The sequence below is a fragment of the Neomonachus schauinslandi genome, chromosome 5, assembly GCF_002201575.2.
Source record: "Neomonachus schauinslandi chromosome 5, ASM220157v2, whole genome shotgun sequence".
In the NCBI taxonomy this organism is placed as follows: domain Eukaryota; kingdom Metazoa; phylum Chordata; class Mammalia; order Carnivora; family Phocidae; genus Neomonachus; species Neomonachus schauinslandi.
Window position 1 is genome coordinate 96216424 of NC_058407.1, and position 20288 is coordinate 96236711.

At 56.1% G+C, this 20288-nt stretch overlaps 3 protein-coding genes across 3 annotated transcripts in view; 1 reads left to right on the forward strand and 2 right to left on the reverse strand.

The window, feature by feature from the left end:
• Positions 1-620: 620 nt before the first annotated feature.
• Positions 621-2720, forward strand: CDCA3 (cell division cycle associated 3). Its single transcript, XM_021690784.1, has 6 exons — positions 621-678; positions 892-1067; positions 1322-1451; positions 1721-2014; positions 2139-2242; positions 2371-2720. The coding sequence occupies exons 2-6, from the start codon at positions 948-950 to the stop codon at positions 2527-2529; spliced, it is 807 nt and encodes a 268-aa protein (XP_021546459.1). The 5' UTR covers positions 621-678; positions 892-947; the 3' UTR covers positions 2530-2720.
• Positions 2721-3892: 1172 nt separating this feature from the next.
• Positions 3893-9889, reverse strand: GNB3 (G protein subunit beta 3). The gene is made up of 10 exons (XM_021690783.2): positions 9525-9889; positions 9193-9279; positions 8866-8904; positions 7519-7625; positions 7375-7438; positions 7094-7256; positions 6937-7003; positions 6640-6841; positions 5358-5574; positions 3893-4505 (listed from the first exon to the last, which is right to left on the reverse strand). Exons 2-10 carry the CDS (start codon positions 9247-9249, stop codon positions 4399-4401), a joined length of 1023 nt encoding a protein of 340 aa, XP_021546458.1. The 5' UTR covers positions 9250-9279; positions 9525-9889; the 3' UTR covers positions 3893-4398.
• A 1227-nt stretch (positions 9890-11116) lies between these two features.
• P3H3 (prolyl 3-hydroxylase 3) overlaps positions 11117-20288 on the reverse strand; it is a 10330-nt gene continuing 1158 nt past the window's right edge. Inside the window, exons 2-15 of the mRNA XM_021690646.1 lie at positions 19960-20112; positions 19437-19638; positions 19221-19352; positions 18639-18775; positions 18127-18216; positions 16874-16926; positions 16677-16744; positions 16433-16557; positions 13347-13448; positions 12862-13012; positions 12528-12645; positions 12376-12451; positions 11428-11568; positions 11117-11287 (exon numbers count right to left, since the gene is read on the reverse strand). Coding sequence (XP_021546321.1) covers positions 11117-11287; positions 11428-11568; positions 12376-12451; positions 12528-12645; positions 12862-13012; positions 13347-13448; positions 16433-16557; positions 16677-16744; positions 16874-16926; positions 18127-18216; positions 18639-18775; positions 19221-19352; positions 19437-19638; positions 19960-20112 — 1719 coding nt within the window. The remainder of the gene's footprint in view (positions 11288-11427; positions 11569-12375; positions 12452-12527; positions 12646-12861; positions 13013-13346; positions 13449-16432; positions 16558-16676; positions 16745-16873; positions 16927-18126; positions 18217-18638; positions 18776-19220; positions 19353-19436; positions 19639-19959; positions 20113-20288) is intronic.

Genomic DNA, 20288 nt, shown 5'->3' on the forward strand with positions numbered 1-20288 from the left:
GTTTTGGATGCTCGGACTCTGGGACCCCTACAGTCCCTTCGCGTGCCTTCTATCAAAGAGCAGAAACTGACGGTTGTTTAAACCAATCAATCCCAGAAACTTTCCTGGGTCCTGTCCAATCGGAAAATAGAAGGCCAGTTGTACTCTTGGTATTTGAAAAGGGGCTGTCCAATGAGGCGGAGTTTGAGAGGGTTGGTGTCGAGTGATTGATAACTCCGTCAACCAATAAGGATTATTATCTCTGTCGCCTCAGAAAAACCTTCACAACTTCGTCTCCCAGCTGGATCTGTACAAAATCGCGTAAAATTTCATGACTCTATTTTTTTAATAAGATCATTTGGCTTAGAAACTGAAGGTCGTAAAAGCGAAGACTGGCACTCCTCAAAGTCTCACGACGGACAACTCGGAACCCGTTGCGGGACAAAAGTCCCCTTATCGGGGCGGCGTCAGCCCTGGACAAGCCGAGCCGCTGCTCATTGGCCCAATGGTTCTCATGATAGACGTCGTCCCAGCCCAATGGCTTCCTGCACTGGAGGCGGGTCTCACAAGGAGGCCTATAGGACCCTGCGTCGGCTCCACCAATAGGGTCAAAGCAGGGGGCGTGGCGGGAGGTTTGAAACTCGGCGTCGGGAGTTGAGGCTCGAGCTGCTGTGCACCCGAGAGAGGAATCGGGGCCTGGTAAGTGATTTGAATTAATTACTGAGTAAGTTAGAGGGACCAGCGGGCCCGGAACGAGCCGGCCTGTCAGCTGCACCAGTCATTATCTCCACAGAGGCCTCTGGCCCAGCGGCCGGACGGCTCCTCGACTGGGAACCGGGAAGATCGGGTGGTCTGCAGTCAGAGGTCAGACGTGGTCGCGGCAATGGCTGAGACCTGAGTCATTTCTCACAGGCGTCCCCTCCTCGCCCCGGGCCGGGCCCTGCCCCACCTTATTCTTCCTGGTTGAGATGGGCTCAGCCAAGAGCTTCCCGGTCACTCCGGCGCGGCCTCCGCCGCACAACAAGCTTCTGGCCCGAGTGGCGGACCCCCGTTCACCTAGTGCCGGCATCCTGCGCACTCCCATCCAGGTACTCCAGGCTGGGGTGGGGGAGGCAGAGTCGGAATTCTTGGGCTTCTGCCTTACCTGATTCTGAGAAAGCTCTCACGCCCTCCTCCTCTTTCTATTTGAGGCCTTGTTTTCCACTTTCTTAATCCGGATGGGGTAGGCGGAATGCCTGAGGGGCGTTGGCAGTGCCTGCCTGGAATATCCACCTGGGGCTAGAGACCTGGGACGGAAGAAAGAGTCAGGGTCCAGACTTGTTGTAGCCTTTGGTTCTACCAGGTGGAGAGCTCTCCACAGCCAAACCTACCAGCAGGGGAGCCGCTGGAGGGTCCCAATCAGGCCCAAGACTCAGATCCCCGCTCTCCTACCCTTGGCATTGCACGGACACCTATGAAGACCAGCAGCGGAGGTAAATGGTGGGCCCAGGGAATTTTGGTAAGGCTGTCACCTAGCATCCGTGGGTTAGGCCAACGAAGCCAGCTCCTTCTTAAAGGAGCCTCCATCCTCTTGCTTTGAACCAATCTCACTCTTCTCTCAACATTTCTCCTCTCACCTTGATTTCTCTCTTCCCAATCCCTCACCCACCAGGGCATGAATCCTAAAGTTCCTGTATCTTTTCCTCCTTGCTGAATGGTTTGTATCATTGCGTCACTATCTCACTTGACTTCTCCCCTCTAGAACCCCCAAGCCCACTGGTGAAACAGCTGAGTGAAGTATTTGAGACCGAAGCCCCCAGATCAAATCTGCCCCCAGAGCCTGTTCTGCCCTTAGAGGCAACTTCATCTTCTGAATTGGACTTGCCTCTGGGCACCCAGTTTTCCCTTGAAGACCAGATGCCACCCTGGAGGCAGACTGAGCTCCCCTCCAAGCAGGTGTTCTCCAAGGAGGAAGCAGGACAACCCTCAGAAACCCCCATGGCCAGCCAGGGCTCGGACAAGCCCTTGAGAGACCCTGAGACTCCCCGATCTTCAGGTACAGAATCTAAGGGCAAGGTAGAGGGAAGAGAAATCGGGATAATGTCCACGGATGAGTGTAGGAGGAATAAATTGTAAGCCCCTAATTTTGGCTTTTGGCTTTATCTCCTTACCCACCCTAGGTTCTAAGCACAATAGACGGAAAGCAAATGGCAAGGTACTAGGGAGATCTCCCCTCGCAATCCTACAGGATGACAACTCCCCCGGAGCTCTGACACCACGACAGGTAAAGGGAGAGAGGGTGAAAACCGTTACTAAGAAATCCAGGGTAGAGGGTGGGAAGCCTTTTTACCCAATCTTTGCTCTCTTGAACAACGTCCCTCCCTGCTCCAACTCACACACTGCTTTTGGCAGGGTAAGCGGCCTTCTCCCCTGAGTGACAATGCTAGGGAGCTAAAGGAAGGGGCCGTTCTGGGAACTGGACGACTTCTGAAAACTGGAGGCCGAGTGTGGGAGCAGGGCCAGGATCAGGACAAGGAAAATCAGCACTTTCCAAACTTGGTGGAGAACTAGGCCGAGTATGGCCCCAGCACTGGCTTCACCCGGGGCCTAGTGATGTTGCGTCCCCTCAACCCCATCTTTCCCTGGGAGACTGGAAAGGCTTGTTGTCTTCAACGCCCCCCTAAACTCCCAGCTCGGGGACTGAGCGCTTTCTTGGGCTCTCTTTGTGTCTCATGTGTTTCTTGTATATTAAAGAACGTGGTTTTAAATGATGTTTTCAAGTGTTCTACCTAAACCTTGCAGTGGGCTTCTGTATGTAGAAAAGCAGCCTGAGGAACTTGGGTTCCCTGTCCTCCAAGCCTCTTTCACATGCTTCCCTTAAATCCTGGGGTTCCCCAGAGGTCTGTCCTTGGCCTTCTCTTGCTCTCCCTAGGTGTTCACTTCTAGGGCTTTAGCTATCATTCACTTATATTCTGGTAACTTCCAGGTCCCTCCAACTAGCCCTGACCTTTATCCAGCTGCCCTGTAGGCACTACAGAGTCAGTTTATCTAAAGTTGAATTTCTGCTCTTTCCCCCAGAGCTATTCCTCATCCCATATTCTCTATCCCTGATTGTACCCCCTGTTATCCAAACCTGAACTTTGGCCATTATCTTGAATGCCTCCCTTTTAATATCCCATACCCTAGCACTAAATTCTGGTGATTCTATATCTTTCATCTGTTCCCCATCCCTTTCCTTGGCCCCCTGTCCTACCGCTCTTGATTTTTTTTTTTTTAAGATTTTATTTATTTGTCAGAGAGAGCGAGTGAGCGCACAAGCAGGGGGAGCGGCAAGCAGAGAGAGAAGCAGGCTCCCCGCTGAGCAAGGAGCCCAGTGTGGGACTCGATCCCAGGACCCTGGGATCATGACCCAAGCCGAAGGCAGTCGCTTAACCAACTGAGCCACCCAGGCGTCCCTCCCGCTCTTGATTTCTTGCCATCTTCTTCCTGCCTTGTTTCCTTCCAGTCTCCCTTCCCACCATTTCATCAACCTACACCCGCCGCTAGGGTGACCTTTCTGAGAAGCACAACTGACCATGTGACTCCTCCGCTCAGAACTCTTCAGTGGTTCCCCATTGCCCTTAGGATAAAGTCTCCGCTGGTATTCAAGGTCTTCTGTAATCTGATTCTTTCTCAACATAACCTTCCTATACATACGCATACATACGCAGATGCAGATGGGGCGTATGCCCTGCTGGCCACCTGGTGAATATCTTCTGATCTGTCCCAGGCCTTCTCCATGAGGCCTAGGCTTTCATCTCCACCCTACTTTCTGCCCCCAAGCTGTTTGGTACCCAGCCTTTATCACTGCACCTATAATATCTTATTACTTAAGTTGGGCCTGTGTCTTTTTGGAATAGAAGTGGGGCAGAAGCCAAACATCACAGACATACCGGGGCACTACACTTTATTGCAGGTCCTTTAGGAGGGAAATAAAGAAGGTAGAAAGGGGAGAAATCATGAAGAAAGGGGCCAGGATCCTAGAGGTGCCAGAGCCATAGTCACAGGATGGAGCACCCTCTGCCACCCAGGTCTGGACAAAGGTAGTGGCTCTGGGGGAGGAATTCCAGGGCCTGGGGCCTCAGACTGGAAGCCTGGTAGGCCTGCCAAGGGCTAGGGGAGAGGTCAGTTGTCCTTGCCCAGTGAGGAAGAAGCTGCAGGACGATGGAGAGGGGAGGCCATGGGAGGAGATGGGGCAGTTCTTTGCCCCTGTGTCCCTGCTGCTGCCTCCCATAGGCATACCCCCGTTTTCCCTGCTGCCCTCAAAGGACAAAGCTGGGTGGGAATGGCAGCTGGGGTGTAGAAGAAAAAAACCTTAAAAGAAATCTTAAAAGAAAATTGGGCAGGGGAGGGGGCAACTGAGTGTCTTCATGGCCTTTTACCTCCCCTCCTCCAGCCTCCTTAGTTCCAGACTTTGAGGAAGCTGTCCCAGGAGCCAGTGGCCACAGCCATCCCATCAGCTGTGACCCCCAGGCAGCTGACCCTGTTGTCATGGCCAGAAAGGATGCCTGAGGAAGAGAGAGAGGAGTCAGCCTGTTTGCCTGTGCTGCTTTGGCAGAGAGCGCATGTGCGTCTGCAGGAATCCTAGGTTAGATTGGCCATGGACTCAGCCTCTGGTGGGGACTCAAAGAGGATTACCCTAAGGGGCAGGGTTTCTCTTGAGGCCAATCTCTGTGGAGGGCGGGGTGGGGGGCCGGGAGGGACAGGAAAGGTCGGCAGTGTCGGTGTGCTATGAAAAAAGCAAGGAGCACCTTGATGGGCACTAGAAAATGGGGAGGTTGCTCTTTAGTCTCATTCCTGAGTCTCCAAATGAAGAGACTGAGGCCCCAAGAGAAGTGACTTGCCCAAGGGCCCTCAGATCCTAAGCAACAGAATTCGGATTTGGATCCTGACTCTCTGGCCAGTGTTATTTTCATTCAGCACCTGGCCTCTCCCAAGAGAAGCCACACTATCTGATTCAGCTTCAGACCAGGGTGGTCCTAGTTAAGTCCCAAGGTTGGGGTCACGCTAGATCTCCTTGATTCTGCTTATTACAGTTCCCTGAGATTGCCCTTTCCTCCAGTGGATGCCCCTGACACTTCAGAGGCCCTGGAAATCCAGAAGAGACTGGACATCCCCAGATCTCGGGTGACACAGGAGCTCCTTTGGCAGGAAGCAGCTAGAGCATTGGGCAGTGGAGAAGGGCCACTAGAGATGATGGTCTAGGTTGGGAGCCAAGGGGGACTGGATTCTAGGGGCAGAGCTCAGAGTCATCCAGCAATTAGGAGCAGTAGAAAAAGGGTCCCAAAAAGGGGAGCTAGTAGGAAGGTCCTTCCAGCCGAGGTGGTGGTGGTGGGGGGGGGTTGCTGGCCGGCCCTTACCCACACGCTCGCACTTCATGGAGTCCCAGATGTTGCAATTGAAGTCGTCGTAGCCTGCAAAGAGCAGACGGCCGCTGAGGGAGAAGGCCACGGATGTGATACCACAGATGATGCTCTCGTGGGAGTAGGCAGTCAGCTCCTGGTCTGCCCGCAGGTCAAACAGGCGGCAGGAGGCGTCGTCCGAGCCTGTGCAGATGGCCTCTCCGTTGGGGAAGAACTGAGAGTACAGGTGGCAAGGGGGTCAGGACTCAGCCCCGGGCGCCTGCTACCTCTCCCGCCCTCTCCCTGGCTCCCGCCCTGGTGGCTCCAGCGCAAGCGCTTTCCCTCAGGCTCTCTGCCTGGCCCTTCCTCAGCACTCTTCATTTCTGACATTTATCCCAGCCAGCTGCATGCCAGTTGGCCACCCGACACCCATCGCTTGGCCCCTCGCCACCCCGCAAGCAGGCAGGCATTATTTGCACGCTGCGAGGCTGAGGGAGGGCGGGCGGCTTGCCCAGGGTCACGTGGCTAGAAGGGCGGCGGCTGTCCCTGACTCCGGGCTCAGGGCTGGATCAGGATGTGGACGTGCAGGGCCAAGTGTAAATGCATGACCTGAATCTCATCACGAGGAAATGTCAGATAAACTCAAAGGGACGGAAAGCCTAAAGAAAATTGAGTGGCACTCTTCAAAGATGTCAAGGCCCCGAAAGACAAAGAAAGGTAGAAAAAAGGTTCCAGTTTAAAGGAAACTGAAAAGATACGGCAAGGAAATGTGATGCATCTTCCCAGACAGAAAAAAACACGGCTATTAAGGACATTCGTGAGATAATTGGTGAAATGTGAATATAGGCTATAGACTATATTGTGTCATTGTTCAATCTGATTTTAAGAATTATACTGTGACTACGTTAGAGAATGGCCTTGTTTTTAAGAAATACACACTGAAGTATTTAAGGGGTAAAGAGGCATGATATCTGCAACTTACTCTCCAAAGAGGAAAAGAAAAGGTAATAAAACATATCTATGTCCACATCTAGGTGTATGTGTCTGTCTTTCCATCCGTCCCTCCCTCCATCTACAGAGAGAGAATGCTAAAGCAAACGTGGTAAAAACGTCAGCAGTGAATATGGGCGAAGGGTAGATGGAAGCTGATTGGGTTACTCTCGCAACCTTTCTGTAAGGTGAAATCATTCCAACCAGGAAAGTTACAAAGAGGGGGTGAGGGAGCTGGGGAAGGGATGAAGGATGTGGGGGGGGGGCTGGTGAGGAGGTCCCAGGAGTTGGGGCACAGAGCGGGGCTCACGCAGATAGCGTTGATGTCCGACTCGTGGCCAGTGAAAGTCTGCCGACAGGTTCCCTCCCGCACGTCCCAGAGCTTGGCGCTGGCGTCACAAGCGCCCGAAATGAAGAGTTTGAAGTCAGGAGAGACAGCCAGACTCATGCAGTCCCCCGTGTGCCCCACAAACACGGTCTTCTGCTGCCCAGTCTCGATATCCCACAGAGCACTGCCGGGGGGGGGGGGGGGGGCTGTCACCCTGTCACGGAAAGCCCAGGACAGAGCCACGCCCAAGCCCCGGCACCCACAGGGTTCAGTCCTCACCAAGTGGTGTCCCCAGAGCTGGTCACGATGTTGTTGTCATCCAGGAAGCGGCAGCAGGAGAGATAACCTGGGGGTGGGTGAGGACAGCGGCCGGGCTGCAGGGCCACATCCCTGGGCCTCTCACAACAGGGATGGGAAGAGAGGGTCTCTCACTCACCTGTGTGAGCAGAGAGCTCCCGGCTGACCTTGACATTGCCCTCACGGGACTTGAGGCTGTAGATGGAGCACATGTTGTCCAGCCCCCCACATGCCACAAAGTTCCCTGATGGGGCATAGGCACACGTCATGACCCAGGAGGAGCGCAGCGGGATGGCGTGCACCTGCAGGAGGGTGGGAGGCAGGACCTGAGCTGAGCTCCCAGGTGGGGAGGGGAGAGGAGGGGAGGCACAAAGCCCCCAAGGAATCACAGGGTGATGGGAGGGCTGGGGAGGCAGCTACCTTATTGGTGGTATAGGTGTCCCACACGATCAGCTTCCCGTCTTGCGAGGCACTTACCAGCAGCCTGGGGAGAGGGCACCCCACGTCACCCAAGCCTCTCCTTCCTGCCTGTCCCCCCACCCCTGGGTGCCCCTCAAGCCTCACTTGGAGTCGGTGGCCCAGTGCATGGCATAGATCTTGGCCAGGTGTCCCCTTAACGTCCGCCGCGTCCGCATCTGGACTCTTCCCACGACCTCGAGGCCCGACACCAGCTGCAGAAAAGGGGGCACTAGAAATCAGGGTGAGTAGGGTACATGCCTAGATGTCAGCATCACAGCCACCGATCCGGACCAGTTTCTGTTCTGTGCCAGGCTCTGGGGTCAGGCTCCCAGCCTTAGAGAAATAAGTCCCTGCCCTGCGGTGGCTTAAACTGAGGTGGGAGAGACCGGGCATGGCCAGTGGCACATTGCCAAGTGTTGAACAAGCATCTCTCCAGCGCGGGCTAGCGGCAGAGGTGGGGGCGGGAGAGTGATGTCCATCGTGGAAATACTCCCACCTTGACCAATTTCAAGCTGCCAGTGTGAAGTCACTGAACACGGACTTGGGAAGAGAGGGCACATCCGCTATCCTGAGCCGCTAGGAGCCCGGCCCCCCACGACACTGCCGCATGTCTGTCTCTTCCACTGGCTACCCGGGGCAGCCCCGTGACCCTGAACCGCACCTCCTGAAATTTGCGAACCTATGTCCCTTACACTCCATCCAGCCTCTCGATTTTGGCTGGGGCTCAAGTCAATGGCCTTGACTTGTCATTTACTTGCTTTGTTGTCCTGGGCAAGTTGCTTACCCTCTCTGAGCCTGTTTGCTCATCTGTAAAACAAGGTTTATAGCATCAACTTCTGGGGTTGTTGTGAAAATTAAATGAAATTATGTATTGAAGCAGCTTAGCCCAGTGTTGGGCTCACGGCAAGCGTTCAATGTTCACTCTAACTATTAACGTATTTAATCCAACATAAGATGACACCAACTCTATGAAGCACCATGCTTTTAAGTATCACTGAGAAAGAAAAAAAAATGCTGCCAATTATAATTGTAAGGCATCGTCTATTTTGGGCTGCATCTTGATCTCAGAGATGTCAAAATGTGAAAAGATGTGACTTTAGAATTGATGACATACACTATTAGAAAACTAGAAACTGCTCTATAAGGGCTTTATGATTTACAAAGTGCCATCCCTCTTCATCCTCGCCACACCGTGAGGGGGTATAACCGTTCTCACTTTCCGGTTGAGGACTGAGACAGCATCTGCATCCTTAGCTTCCAATAAGGTGCCTGGCCCACAGCAGATCTCACTAAATGTTTGTTGAATGAATTAATTAATGCCGTTCCTCATTCCAAGGACATGCTGTACTAAAGCTCAGGCGCCAGGCTCTTGCTGGTCGGGGAGCTCCCCTCCCCTCCACTCCCCTCCACTCCCCTCTGACCCTGCCTCGGGGGTGGGACAGGAGGTCTCACCTCTGCCAGAGTAATGTCGGCACAGGCTTTCCGGGCATCCTGGGGGGGAAAGCAGTCATCAGGGGGTCATAAGGGCAAGGTGGGGGTAGTGGGTGCATGGGCCTCTGAGGTAGGTGGGCTTGGGGCTCTAGGGTTTGGGGGGCACCTCAAATATGAGATCCAAGTTCAGGAAGTCTCTGGTCCCTGCCAGGTCAGGGGTCTCTAAGTTTTCACTCAAGAGCAAAGCTGGCCTCCTTCCTGCCCCCACCCACCACCCTGGTCCACACTCCCTCGTGTCCTGGGTTCCATGTTTTCTGGGGTCCCCCAGTGGGAGAGTCGTGGGGTTACTGCAATCTGCTTCTTGAGCTGCTCTGCTTCCTGCCGCAGCTGCTCCATCTCCCCCATGGCTGACAGGTTGAGGGGTAGTTCCGGCTCCTGTCAGGAACATGGGGTAGGTGTAGGGGGTCCCCACCAGGCCATGTTCCTGTCCCTCACACCCGCACCAGACTCCAGGCCTGCAGCCCACTACAAGAAGTAGAGAGATGCCTGGGGGAGGGGGCCCGCACCAGCTCCCCACGAGCCCCTCCACGTGCGGAGGCCTGTGCACCAAGCCCTGCCCTGCCCGAGCCCTCCCTGCAGCCGCGGCCCCGGGCAGCAGAGCCGCGCCAACTCCCTCTTACTTGGACTCTGACTGGACCTCTCCTGGGTTTCCAGCTCCGGTGCCCAGGCGCCTCTCTACTCCCTCAGCTGCGACGCCAGCCCGTCACCTGCCCCGGCTCTGCTGCCAGAGGAGCTGGCCTGGCCTGGCCCCAGCTCCGGGGGGGTTGGGGGGGGGCACTGACAGAGAAGGTAGGGCCAACGACGACAACATCAGGCAAATGAAATCAGCTGGCAACGGCGGGGGCCGAGGCAGGGAGCGAGAGAGGGCAGGAAGGGAGGTGTGTGGCTTCCAGACAGACTTGGGCCCGGCCCGGGGCGGGGGGGGGGGGGGGGTTGGGGGGGGGGCAAGGGTTGGGGGCTATAGGGAGGAGCAGCCCCCCACAAGCCCCAGGGGGAGGAGGGGTGGAAGGGGGTGCTTCCCTGGCCAGTCTCCCTGTAGGCAGAGATAAGAGCATCAGGCCCCTTGGGATTAGAGCAAAGCTGTGAGGATTAAAGGTTGGGGTTTGGGAGGGGTACAGAAGAGAAGCAACCACAGCCCAGTGCCCCCACCCCCCGCCCCAGCCCCCACCAATGCTGATGATCGTGGCAGTCAGGGCGTGCCTAGCAACCAGCCCAGGAGCCAGAATATGAGGGTGAGAGGTAGCCCATTATCAACACCCAAGATTTCGTCCCTAAATTCAGGGTTGCAGGGAAGGAGGTTCAGGTGAATATGGGGAGGGTACAGGCAGGAGCTGAGATTAGATGGGACTGATCTGGATAATCCTTCTTCTCAACAAACCCCAACCAGCTGCCCCTGGGTCTGATCTGGGGGCGGGGAAGGTACAGGGGATCCAGAGAAAAAGACTGGACAGGGTGGCCCCTGCTTTGAGTGGACAAAGGGTGGGAAGTGGGGCTCAACCCCGACCTGGCTTCCATCTGGGATTTGGCCCACTCCTTGCCCCCATGACTCACAGGGTCCTGCTGGGGTTGTGAAGGCTGGAACCCGAGGGATCAGGCGGCCCTACGTCTTGGCCAAGGTGGGAGAGGGAAGACGGGGCTCAGAGTTGGAGGCCCAGGGAGCAGCTGTCTGGGTCTGGGTCCATTTGCATATGGGGAGCAGGTGGCTGGGATTTCCCTGACAAATCACAGGCTTTGAGCGGCCCCGCCTCTGGGAGGCCCAAAGACACCCGTCTCCTCCCAGGCCAGCCACAGGCACTGCCCACTGCAGACACCACAGAAACCGTGATACCCTTGTCTGGGCCCTTGACTGAGGGATCTTCAGTTCTTTATTACAGGCTGGGACAGGGCACTGGGGTTAGCCTCCCTCTCATCCTCCACACGTGAAGCAGTCAGGCCCTCTCCCCTGCCATTTCTTTCCAGGGAGGCATCGTGTCCTCGGTCTGTCCTCGGGCTGGAGGTCCATCAGCCAGGCCTGGTGAGCTCTAGGCTAGTCTGTGCAGTGTCCTCTGAGTCCAGGGCTGGATAGCCCTTGTGGTCCCCAAGGTAGTAGGGGTGCAGGGACAGACAGCTCACTGTTCTGCTCCCAGCACATGGGGGCTTCTTGTGGGTCCTGGCATCAAGGCGGCCCTTCACAAGTCAAGTGGCCACATCCCCAAGGAGCTGGCTCAGTCCCTCACAGTTCCTCTCGGAGCCGAGGCGGTTTCCCAGCCTTGTCCCGGACCCGCGGAAGCCTGCGGCTGGGGGGTTCCGGGGAAGGGTCTTTGCTGGGCATTTCTTCCTCTTCCTCCTCCTCCTCCTCCTCCTCCTCCGGCTCCTTCAGCAGCTCTTTGGCTTCTGTCCACTCCTGGGGAGTAGGGAGGAGAGTCTGGCCCAACCTCCTGCATCACCTTGCCCCCAAGGACCCTCCCTGGGACGTCTCGGCCCCTGCCCCTCATCCTTCACACACCAGGAGGGACAGCCCTTCCTACTCCGGCTGCTGCTCACCTGCTCCCTGTGCTCAGGCGCCCACGTGTGCCACAGTGCCAGGGCGCAGCGCCGTCCCTGCGTCACGGCCCACACACCGTGGGGGTTCTCCCCACCAGAGCTGAAGGCCACGAGGCGTCCACAGCGAGGACGAACCTGAGCCTGAGGGGTGAGGGCAAGTTCAGCACCACAGATGGGTGCTCTCAGAGCACTTGGCCCTGACTCCCTATGGCAGGTGGCGGGCCGGGGCGCAAAGAGTTCAGCTCTCCTGCCCATCACTTCCCATTCCTTAATTCAGGGACCATCCTGGGGGGAAATGGGAAGTTGGCCTCAACTTGGGGAGCACAAATGCCAGACTGAGGCTAGAGGAGTCAGAGCCAAAGGAAAGGGGGCTCCGTGGAGGGCCTCCCCACCCCCTGCCCAGGCCTTGACTTTTCCTGCTCAACCTTTGAATCCCAGGTGTGAAGCAATCGGAGGGTATGAATGCAGTACCAGACTCTGGGTACTGGGGATAAGGATCTTGGGGATATTTTTCTACCTCAGAGAGGCCATGCATCATCGGTAGCTGGTGGCAGTTAGCAGAGAAGGAGGTAACTGGGTAAGACAGAGCAGCAGATGACGCAAAATCACTGTCCCTCTCCTTCTGCCCAATTCCAGCCCCTGGTTTCTACCTGGACTAGGGCCTTGGGGACCTGCGCTTTATCCACCCTCCTTGAGGGAGTGAGGCAAACACTGAAGGCAGGGTTTGGAAGGGCCACAAGAGATCTCCCGGGGAGGTCTAATCAACCTCTACTAGAACCCCCGAAACCCAGACACATGGTAGAGAGGGCAGGGGAAGCCAGAAAGGAAAGAAAGGGTTAAGGGGCCCCCAGCCATTTCCCTGCATTTGTCTCTGGGAAGCTCCTGTTTTGAATTCAGAGCCCACAGCTGGGGTCCCCGCCACACCCCCACGCCCCCCACCCGGCTTACTGTGACCGTGAGCGCATTGGGCTCTGTGAAGAACAGGTCCCCACCGCGGAAGTCTTCGTTGAGGTAGAGAAGCCCACTGCAAAGGGAGGAAGGCGCAGGCAGTGAGACCCCAACCCAGGCCCACCCACCTGACCCCTGGGGGGGCTGCCCACCTGTAGTCTCGATAGGTGTAGGCTGGGGGCTCCCGCCAGCACTCCCCGGTGTCGGGGTCCAGGACACAATTGTCTGCATGCACCGGGTGACTCAGGTCCATGCGCTGGTCTTGCTCTCCTGGGAAGCATAGGGGCCTGGTGCATGCCCCTGTGCCCATCCACTGCCGCCCACACTCCCCCTGCAGCTTCGGGGAATCACGGCTGGACAGAGGAGCCAAGCCCTCACCCGGGCAGGGAAGTCAGAAAGCCCACCAGGTTTGGGGATGCGGAGGGGGTGCAGTGCCCAACAGGGGCCCGGGGTTGGGGAGGAACAGCTAGGCTCCCTGGTGGTTACCTTCTATGGCACTCCGGCACACCAGGTGGGTGAAGGAAAGATGCAGGGGCCGCTCCGGGGAGAAGTAGGCCTGTGTCAAGGTCCTCACGCGCTCACTCACCTCCAGAAGCAGCTTAGCCCCCTGACTGCCCACGGCCCCAGCCTGAGCCAGCTGCAAGCAGGGAAAGGAAGGGTGGGAAAGGAGGGGGCAACAGAAGGGTGGCCCTGCCCCAGCCCCTGCCCTACTTCCATTGCTCTCCACCCACGGATTTGGTCTCAGCAGCCAGCTCTGTCCATCAGCCCAAACTGCTCCTTCCATTGGCTCCGTGACCATCACCCAGGTCCCGAGGTCTCAGAACACCTCCCCTCCCACTGCCCTCAACTCTAGGCAGGGGACTCAGGTGCTCTCAGTCCACGGGAGAGGCCCAGGCGCGGGCACCCAGCCTCCTGCGTACCCTCTTCTCTGGTTCTGGGCATCAGACCAGAGCATGGGAGCCTCCTCTTACCTGTGCAGCCTTGAGCACTGTGAGCCCCTCGAAGTGCTCATGGGGGGTGTGAGGGGAGCGGCGGCCACGATAGCCAGACCTGGCTCCGGCCTCGGCGGCGTCCTATGGAGGGAGAGAGGTGGCTGGGGAGTCTCACTCCCCGGGTCCCAGCCATCCCCCACCTCACTGCCCACAGGGCTGCAAGACCTTCCTCCAATCCTCCCACTCCCCGGAAGAGGCTAGAAGCCCCCAGGGTTCCATGCTGGCTCCCTTCCCTGAGCTGCTGCCCCTTCCCACAGAACGACTATCTTCAGGTCTATATTGTCACTCTCTGGTAAAGATCTGGAATCCCACTGGCTGAGGGGGCTGTGCCCAGAGCTCTGGAGAGCTTCCTAGAGTGAGGAAGGGGCCTCTGAGAGGGTAAGGGCCGTTGGGGAAAGGGGGCAGGAAGGGCTTGATCATTCGTTCCTGATGAGCCAAGGATAGAGGAGTCTCTCCAGAAACAGGGCGCTAGCAGGAAGTCTGAGAGTCAGCTGGGTCCCGGCTGGCTCGACGTGGGGAGACAGCCGAGGTGCCTCTCTCTGACACCCTTGACACACTCTTGGAGAATGTGACAACCCTTGATGCTGAGCCCCAACTACCCAACCACCTCCACGAGTCTCATTACCTGGGGGTCTCCTGGTATTTGGATGTCCCTTTCCTGACACCTATTCTTTTGTCTGCTTTCTGCAACCCCTACCCAGTTATCCTGTGTATAAACCCTATCTCTGAGAGACCACCTACTCACCCAAGCCATCTAACCTTCCATGCTTGTATTTATTCATTCAACAAATCTGTACTGAGCACTTCCTATATTCTAGGCACTGAGGATACAACCATGAACATGAAAAGGTCCCTGCTCTCATGTGGTTTATATTTTGAGTAAACAAACAAATAAACAAACAAACAAACCAGATCGATTCAGATGGGGATAAAGGGTATTTAAAAAATTAAAATAGGGCTACAACCTTGAGAGTGCCCAGGCAGTGGTTAGGGGACAGCTAATTGATGAGTGAAGTGACATCTAAATTGAAAGCAAATGATATAAAGAAGCCACTTGAATATGTGAGAGAAAAAAATGTTCCAGGCAGCAGAAACCACAAGTGCAAAGGTCCTGAGGCCAGAATGAATCTAGTGCGATGGAGGAACAGAAAGAAGGGCTGATACTTGGGAGTTATCCCTGACTCCATCCTTTCATCCATTGTCTCCCACATAGATTTAGTGCTGAACTTCTCTATCTTTGACTTTCTAAATATTTCTCATCTGTCCGCCTCTCTTCATTTCCTTGAAATGAGGACCTAACCTAAGGCAATAGCACTCCGGCATCACCCCAGAAGCCTCCCCTCCTTGCTTTCCTCTCCCAGTGCATTTCCACAGTGCCTCCAGAGGGATCTACCGGTTCTGCAGGATGGTGACTCCAGACCCTGCTCCTGCTAATGCATGGGGACTTAAAACCTAACCCCTCCTTAAATTCTCCGATAAGTTGTCCACGGTCCACAAACTCCTTGGCAGGGGACAGAAGGCCCTTCGCCATCTCGCCCGTGCCTCCACCTCCGGCTTCCCTCCCCTCTACCTCCTCTGGATAACATACAGCCGGATGACACAGCGCCAGCTAATCGTGAGGGCTTTTTATATTCTTCCAACAGCCTTACCAAGTACTACCAGGGTCCTCACAACAACCCTAAAAGAACCCACTGTATTTAGCCCCATTTTATAGATGAAGAAACGAGGCTCAGAGACATTAAAATACATTGCACGTGGGGCGCCTGGGTGGCTCAGATCGTTAAGCATCTGCCTTCGGCTCAGGTCATGATCCCAGGGTCCTGGGATCAAGCCCCACATCGGGCTCCTGGCTCAGCGAGGAGCCTGCTTCTCCCTCTCCCTCTGCCTCTCTCCCTGCTCATGCTTTCTCCCTCTCTCTCTCTGTATCTCTGTGTCTCAAATGAATAAATAAAATCTTTAAAAAAATAAAATAAAATAAAATACATTGCACGAGGTCACCCAGCTAACCACTGTTGGGGCTGGCCCAAGCCCTTAGCTCCTGTATTCTACTGCAGTTGTCAGAGACTGCCCCCCCCATTCTTCTTCCTTACGGCCTGGCTCTCCTCCCCTTCTCTGCCTTGTTAACTCATCGTTAAGACTGAGCTCAAGGGGCGCCTGGGTGGCTCAGGCGGTTAAGCATCTGCCTTGGGCTCAGGTCATGATCCTGGGGTCCTGGAATCGTGTCTTGGGATCAAGTGCCTGTGGCCAGCTCCCCGCTAAATGGGCAGCCTGCTTCTCCCTCTGCCCCTCCCCTGCCGCGTGCACGCACCGCACATGGGCGTGTGCGCACCCTCTCTCTCAAATAAATAAATAATTAATTAATTAAAAAAAAAGACTGAGCTCAAATGACCCCCCCAAATGCCCCCCCCCCCCCCCGTAAGCCTTCTGTGATTTGGCATTTCAGCGTCCCTATTTGGATGGGTACATGCTTCTTGTAGCAAACAGCCCTCGCTCTAGTGATGTGTCTCCATGTCTGATTCCTTCTCCGTACAGTGAGCTCCTGAATGCACATCTGTGCTCATCTCCCTCTCCCTGGAACCTAGTAGTTCTGAGTACGCAGCAGATACTCAGTGAGTGTGTGTAGAAGGAAGGTTAACCTAGAATGAAGATGGAAGCTTCCCCAAATGGCGGGCTTCCCCTGGTGAATATGGATCATTCAACCCAAACCAGCAGGGGATGCAACGGATGGGGAAAGTAGCCTCTATGTCCGCTCCACCACTGGCCAAGCCGATAATTAAACTCTTGGCTAACCAGGGAATTCTCACCTGCACACTCACCCTTTTTTATGCCTTTACGTTTTTTTGGTTTGTTCTTCCTACCAATTTCTAGCAAAATTCCTTTGTAAAGAGTATCCATCCACCCCAGGCCGGCTAAGTTGAGAGAAACGGAACGTGTCCACCGCCGTGCGGGGTAGGGGACAAGGGCAGTGCCTCTGGAGAACCAGAGAGGGCAGAACAGGGGGCAGGCAGGCTGTGCCTGAGGTCCCTAACTAGCCGACGGCGCCACCTACTCACAGGTCTTCTTACCTTGGCCAGCTGCAGCAGCACCCCACACTCGGCCGGGGTGAGCAGCCCGTCCAACACCACCCGCTCGGACCCATTCAGCTGTCTTGCATCCTGGGTCAGGGTTACTCCCTCCAGGAGAAGCACATCTGCGGGGGAAGGGACAGGGCAGAGGGGGCTGAGCTCCCCCTGAGGGCAGACCCAGCCGCAAGGCTGGCGGCCCCCCAGGCCCTCGGGACTCCTGCTTCCTGCTCTCCCAGAAACCTACCCTTCCAGTGAGTCAAGGGCTTTGGCTGTGACGGCTCATGGTCCCAAGGCCTCTTCTCTTGATCCTCTCTCAGGGGTGAGAGACATGCTCAGTGCATGTGCCCACCAGTCCGGACCCATCTTCCCCGGACCTCCCAAGATGCCCTCCCCCACCTTCCAGCTCCAGCCAGGCCCCTCCTACCACAGGGCGTCTCCTACCTGAGCTTTTCTCTCAGTGCCTCGGGGATGACAGCTGCTGGGGTCCAGGGATCCTGGGAGAGTCAGGAAAAGCGCCGTCACCCAAGTCCAGCCCAAATCCCTGACATTATTAGACTCTGATCTACATTAAGGTCCTCCTGCTTCCAGAGAGGAAGGCAGAGGTGGGACAAGCCCTGGACTCGTTGTCGGGAGCCCCAGGAGTTGGGCCAAACTCTACCAACAACTGCTCACGAAGCACTATTTGTCAGGTGCTTTTCTAACAGCTTCATCCACGGAAGTGGAGTGCATGGAGATTCATCATGTAATGTTCACGATAGTTTTAATGAAACACATTGTATTAACGTGGCCATTTTGCAGTTGAAGACTAAGACACAGAGAGGTAAAGTAACATGCCCAAGATCACACAGCTAGTAAGCGACAAATTTGGGATTCTTTAGAGGGGCACCTCGTGGCTCAGTTGTAGAGCATGTGACTCTTGATTTTGGGGTCCCGAGTTCCAGCCCCATGTTGGGTGTGGAGCCTACTTAACATACATACATACATACATACTGAACTAGCTTTAGAGCCCACGCTTTGAGCCAGCAGTTCTCAACCAGGGAGATTTTGCACCCCCCCCCAGGGGATATTAGGCGATGTCTGGAAACATTTTTGATTGTCATGACTCAGAGAATGCTATTGACATCTACTGGGCAGAGGCCAGGGAAGCTGCTGAACATCCCACAATGCCTAGGCAAGCCCCCTTCCTCTCCCCTACAAAGAATGATCAGGTAAAAAATGTCAATGGTGCCAAGACGGTTGAGAAAATGCCTTACGTTATTGTCCTAGCAGTGAACAAACCCTCTGCCCTTCAGTTTCCTCATAACTACCACAAAAGAACAGTAACCAAAGCAGCAGCAAGAGCAGAGCCTTCTCTACCATGTAGCAAATGATACGGCGTCAAGCACTCTATGAGATAGATCTGATGTGCCCATTTTACAGGTAAGGAAATTGAGGCTGAGGCAAGTGAAGGTCCAGAGCTTGTTTATGGCGGAGAAGAGACCAACACTTAGGCCTGCATGACCCCAAAGTGGCCCTCTCCTACAGGTACCTGCCTCTGTCCTTGAGACACTGCAGACGCCTCTCCAAGCCTCCCAGGGGTGTGGGAAATGGGAAGCCTTGTTGCAAACCACAGTGACACAAATGTAGGGCATCACTGTTCTCTTCCTCCTGGGGGAGCACTGAGCGGCAGGATGGGGACAAGGGGAGATACTCACAGGATCCTTGAAGCTGGCCCCCAGGTGCTCCATGGCATAGTAGAGCTGTCTCTTCTCCCCCAAGGATCGAAGGATGAAGTGCTGGATGTCCTGAGGCAGGGTGGGAGCAGGGAGAAAGGGGTGAGACGAGGAGAAGTAGAGTGGGGCAGGGAAGTTAAGGCTAGAGGAGAGCCTGGCAGCCCCCGGTTCTAGGGGACAGCCTGCATGCTCCTAAACCCTTCCATGTGCCTTCCTGTTCAACAGCTTCAGGGCATCTGGGCTCAAGGTGGGGGGCGGGGGGGTTATGCCCATATGACTGTGGCACAGGAGGGCACATAAGGGGGGTGAGGTGAAGGCAAGGGCGGATGGGCTGCCACCTGGACTCAGAAAGTCGAGTCTGCAGTGGGGAGCAGGGAGGGGAGACAAATCAGATGCTGGACTTGGGGTTGCCTGCGGTGACTAAAAGGGGGTACAGAGTCCAGGTTACTTCTCAGGTCTATTTGATTTAGGGTAAGTATGGAGCAGAGGGTTACCTCTCTTGGCCTGAGGCCAGGTCTCGGCTCTCCCAGCTGGGCCTGGTACTCGTTCAGAGCCTTCTTGGCAGGCTCATCCTCCGGGTAGAAGAGCAGAACACTCAGGACATTTTCCATAGCCTGGGACAGATTCCCCACTGGAGACACAGTAATAGGGCAGGGTGGGGCACGGAGACTGAGAAAGACAGTGGTCCCTGGGCAGAGCCAGAGAAGGTGGTCTCCCGATGCCAAACAACTCCAAAGCCCCCATCCCAACTGGCAGGCACACTCATCCATTGCTTCTTTCCAAAGCTTACTCAAACATACCTGAGCTGGATAGGCAGAGTTCAAAGGGGAGGAAGAGAGAAGGGAGTTAAAGGGAGGTGAGAAGGCGCAAGGGCAGAAGGAGCCCTGGGACCCATCTCCTGAGCTTTCCACAACGGAGCCAAAGGAGAGCAAATGAGAGTCCTCCTGACCAACTACAGATCCAGAGACAGACAGGAGGGATGGAGAGATGGGGCTCAGGATACCACCAGAGACAAACCTTCACTTCCCCTGTTTCCAACCCACGTCACCCCCAGCGCCCAGCCTTCCCCAACTGACCCTGAGCATGGGCCTCGTGAAGCCGCCTCAGCTGGCTGGGAAGGAAGTCAGGGACAGGGAAGCTGCGTCCAGGACGCGTGGCCGTGTCCCCTACACAGCGCTGCCGGCACTGCAGGACCCGAATCCAGTGCCCTGCAGACAACACACGTCACCCATTGAGCTTGTGACGCTCCTCTCTGTGGGGCCGGGAATCGCCATTACCCGCATCCCCATTACCTGCAATGGTCTCATAGAGGCCCCCCTGGCTCCCGGCCCCTTCCTCCTCCTCTTCCTCCCTCTGCTGCTCCTCGGGCCCCTCACAGCCAGCCCGGCAGCTCTCCATCTGGGCCAGGCTCTCCCGCAGGGCCTCCTCTAGCCTGGGCAGTGCCAGTCCTGCCTCCTGGCGCCCCAGGAGCTCCAGGGCCTCGTCATAGGCTGCCTATGGGGGAGGGGAGTGGGCAGTCACCTGAGCTCCCGGAGGCAGGGTGCCAGACAAGATTGGGAGGCAGAAAGAAGGGGAGGGGTGTTGGTCTCATCTGGGGTGTGGGCTCCAGGTCCCACTTCACCTTGGGGAATATAGGGTGGGCCTCGGGATCAGAATGGTTGAACAAGGGACTTTAGTGATCCTCAGGAAGAAAACCAAGCCCCAGAGAGGGACTCTCCATCCAGGCTTACTGAGGACAGTACCCAGGTCTCCTGATGCCTGAGCCACACAGGTCCCAGTCCAGTGAACCCTGTGTATCTGGCCAAGGGGTCTCACCCAGTGTGGCGGTGTCTCCAGGTCCCGGAAGCTCTGGGGCCGCACCCGAGACATGCGTCTGTACTTAGCCATGTCCTCCCGCATCTGCAAGTGTGTTGGGTTTGCTACAAAGAAGGTGTGTGCTGCGGCAGCTGCCAGGTCCAACTTCTTCAGCTGAGAAGCACGAAGGATGAGGGAGTCAGTGCCCTCAGGTAGGGGTGTTGGACCTCTGCTGGCTCACTCGCGCCCCCCCCCCCCCCCCCCCCCCACCACCCTTGCCGATCCGCGCGCACATGGCTCAGTCCCCCCCCCCCCCCGAGATGTTCTAGACCCCCCACCCCCCCCCCCCC

Excerpts from the sequence above, each read along its gene's own strand:
- CDCA3 (XM_021690784.1), top strand. The coding sequence starts at position 948 with ATGGGCTCAGCCAAGAGCTTCCCGGTCACTCCGGCGCGGCCTCCGCCG. Across the intron at positions 1,068-1,321 it reads TCCTGCGCACTCCCATCCAG|GTGGAGAGCTCTCCACAGCC; the intron begins GTACTCCAGGCT and ends TGGTTCTACCAG. Across the intron at positions 2,015-2,138 it reads TGAGACTCCCCGATCTTCAG|GTTCTAAGCACAATAGACGG; the intron begins GTACAGAATCTA and ends TACCCACCCTAG.
- GNB3 (XM_021690783.2), bottom strand. The coding sequence starts at position 9,249 with ATGGGGGAGATGGAGCAGCTGCGGCAGGAAGCAGAGCAGCTCAAGAAG. Across the intron at positions 7,004-7,093 it reads GGAGCTCTCTGCTCACACAG|GTTATCTCTCCTGCTGCCGC; the intron begins GTGAGTGAGAGA and ends ACCCACCCCCAG. Across the intron at positions 4,506-5,357 it reads CATGAAGTGCGAGCGTGTGG|GCATCCTTTCTGGCCATGAC; the intron begins GTAAGGGCCGGC and ends TCTCTTCCTCAG.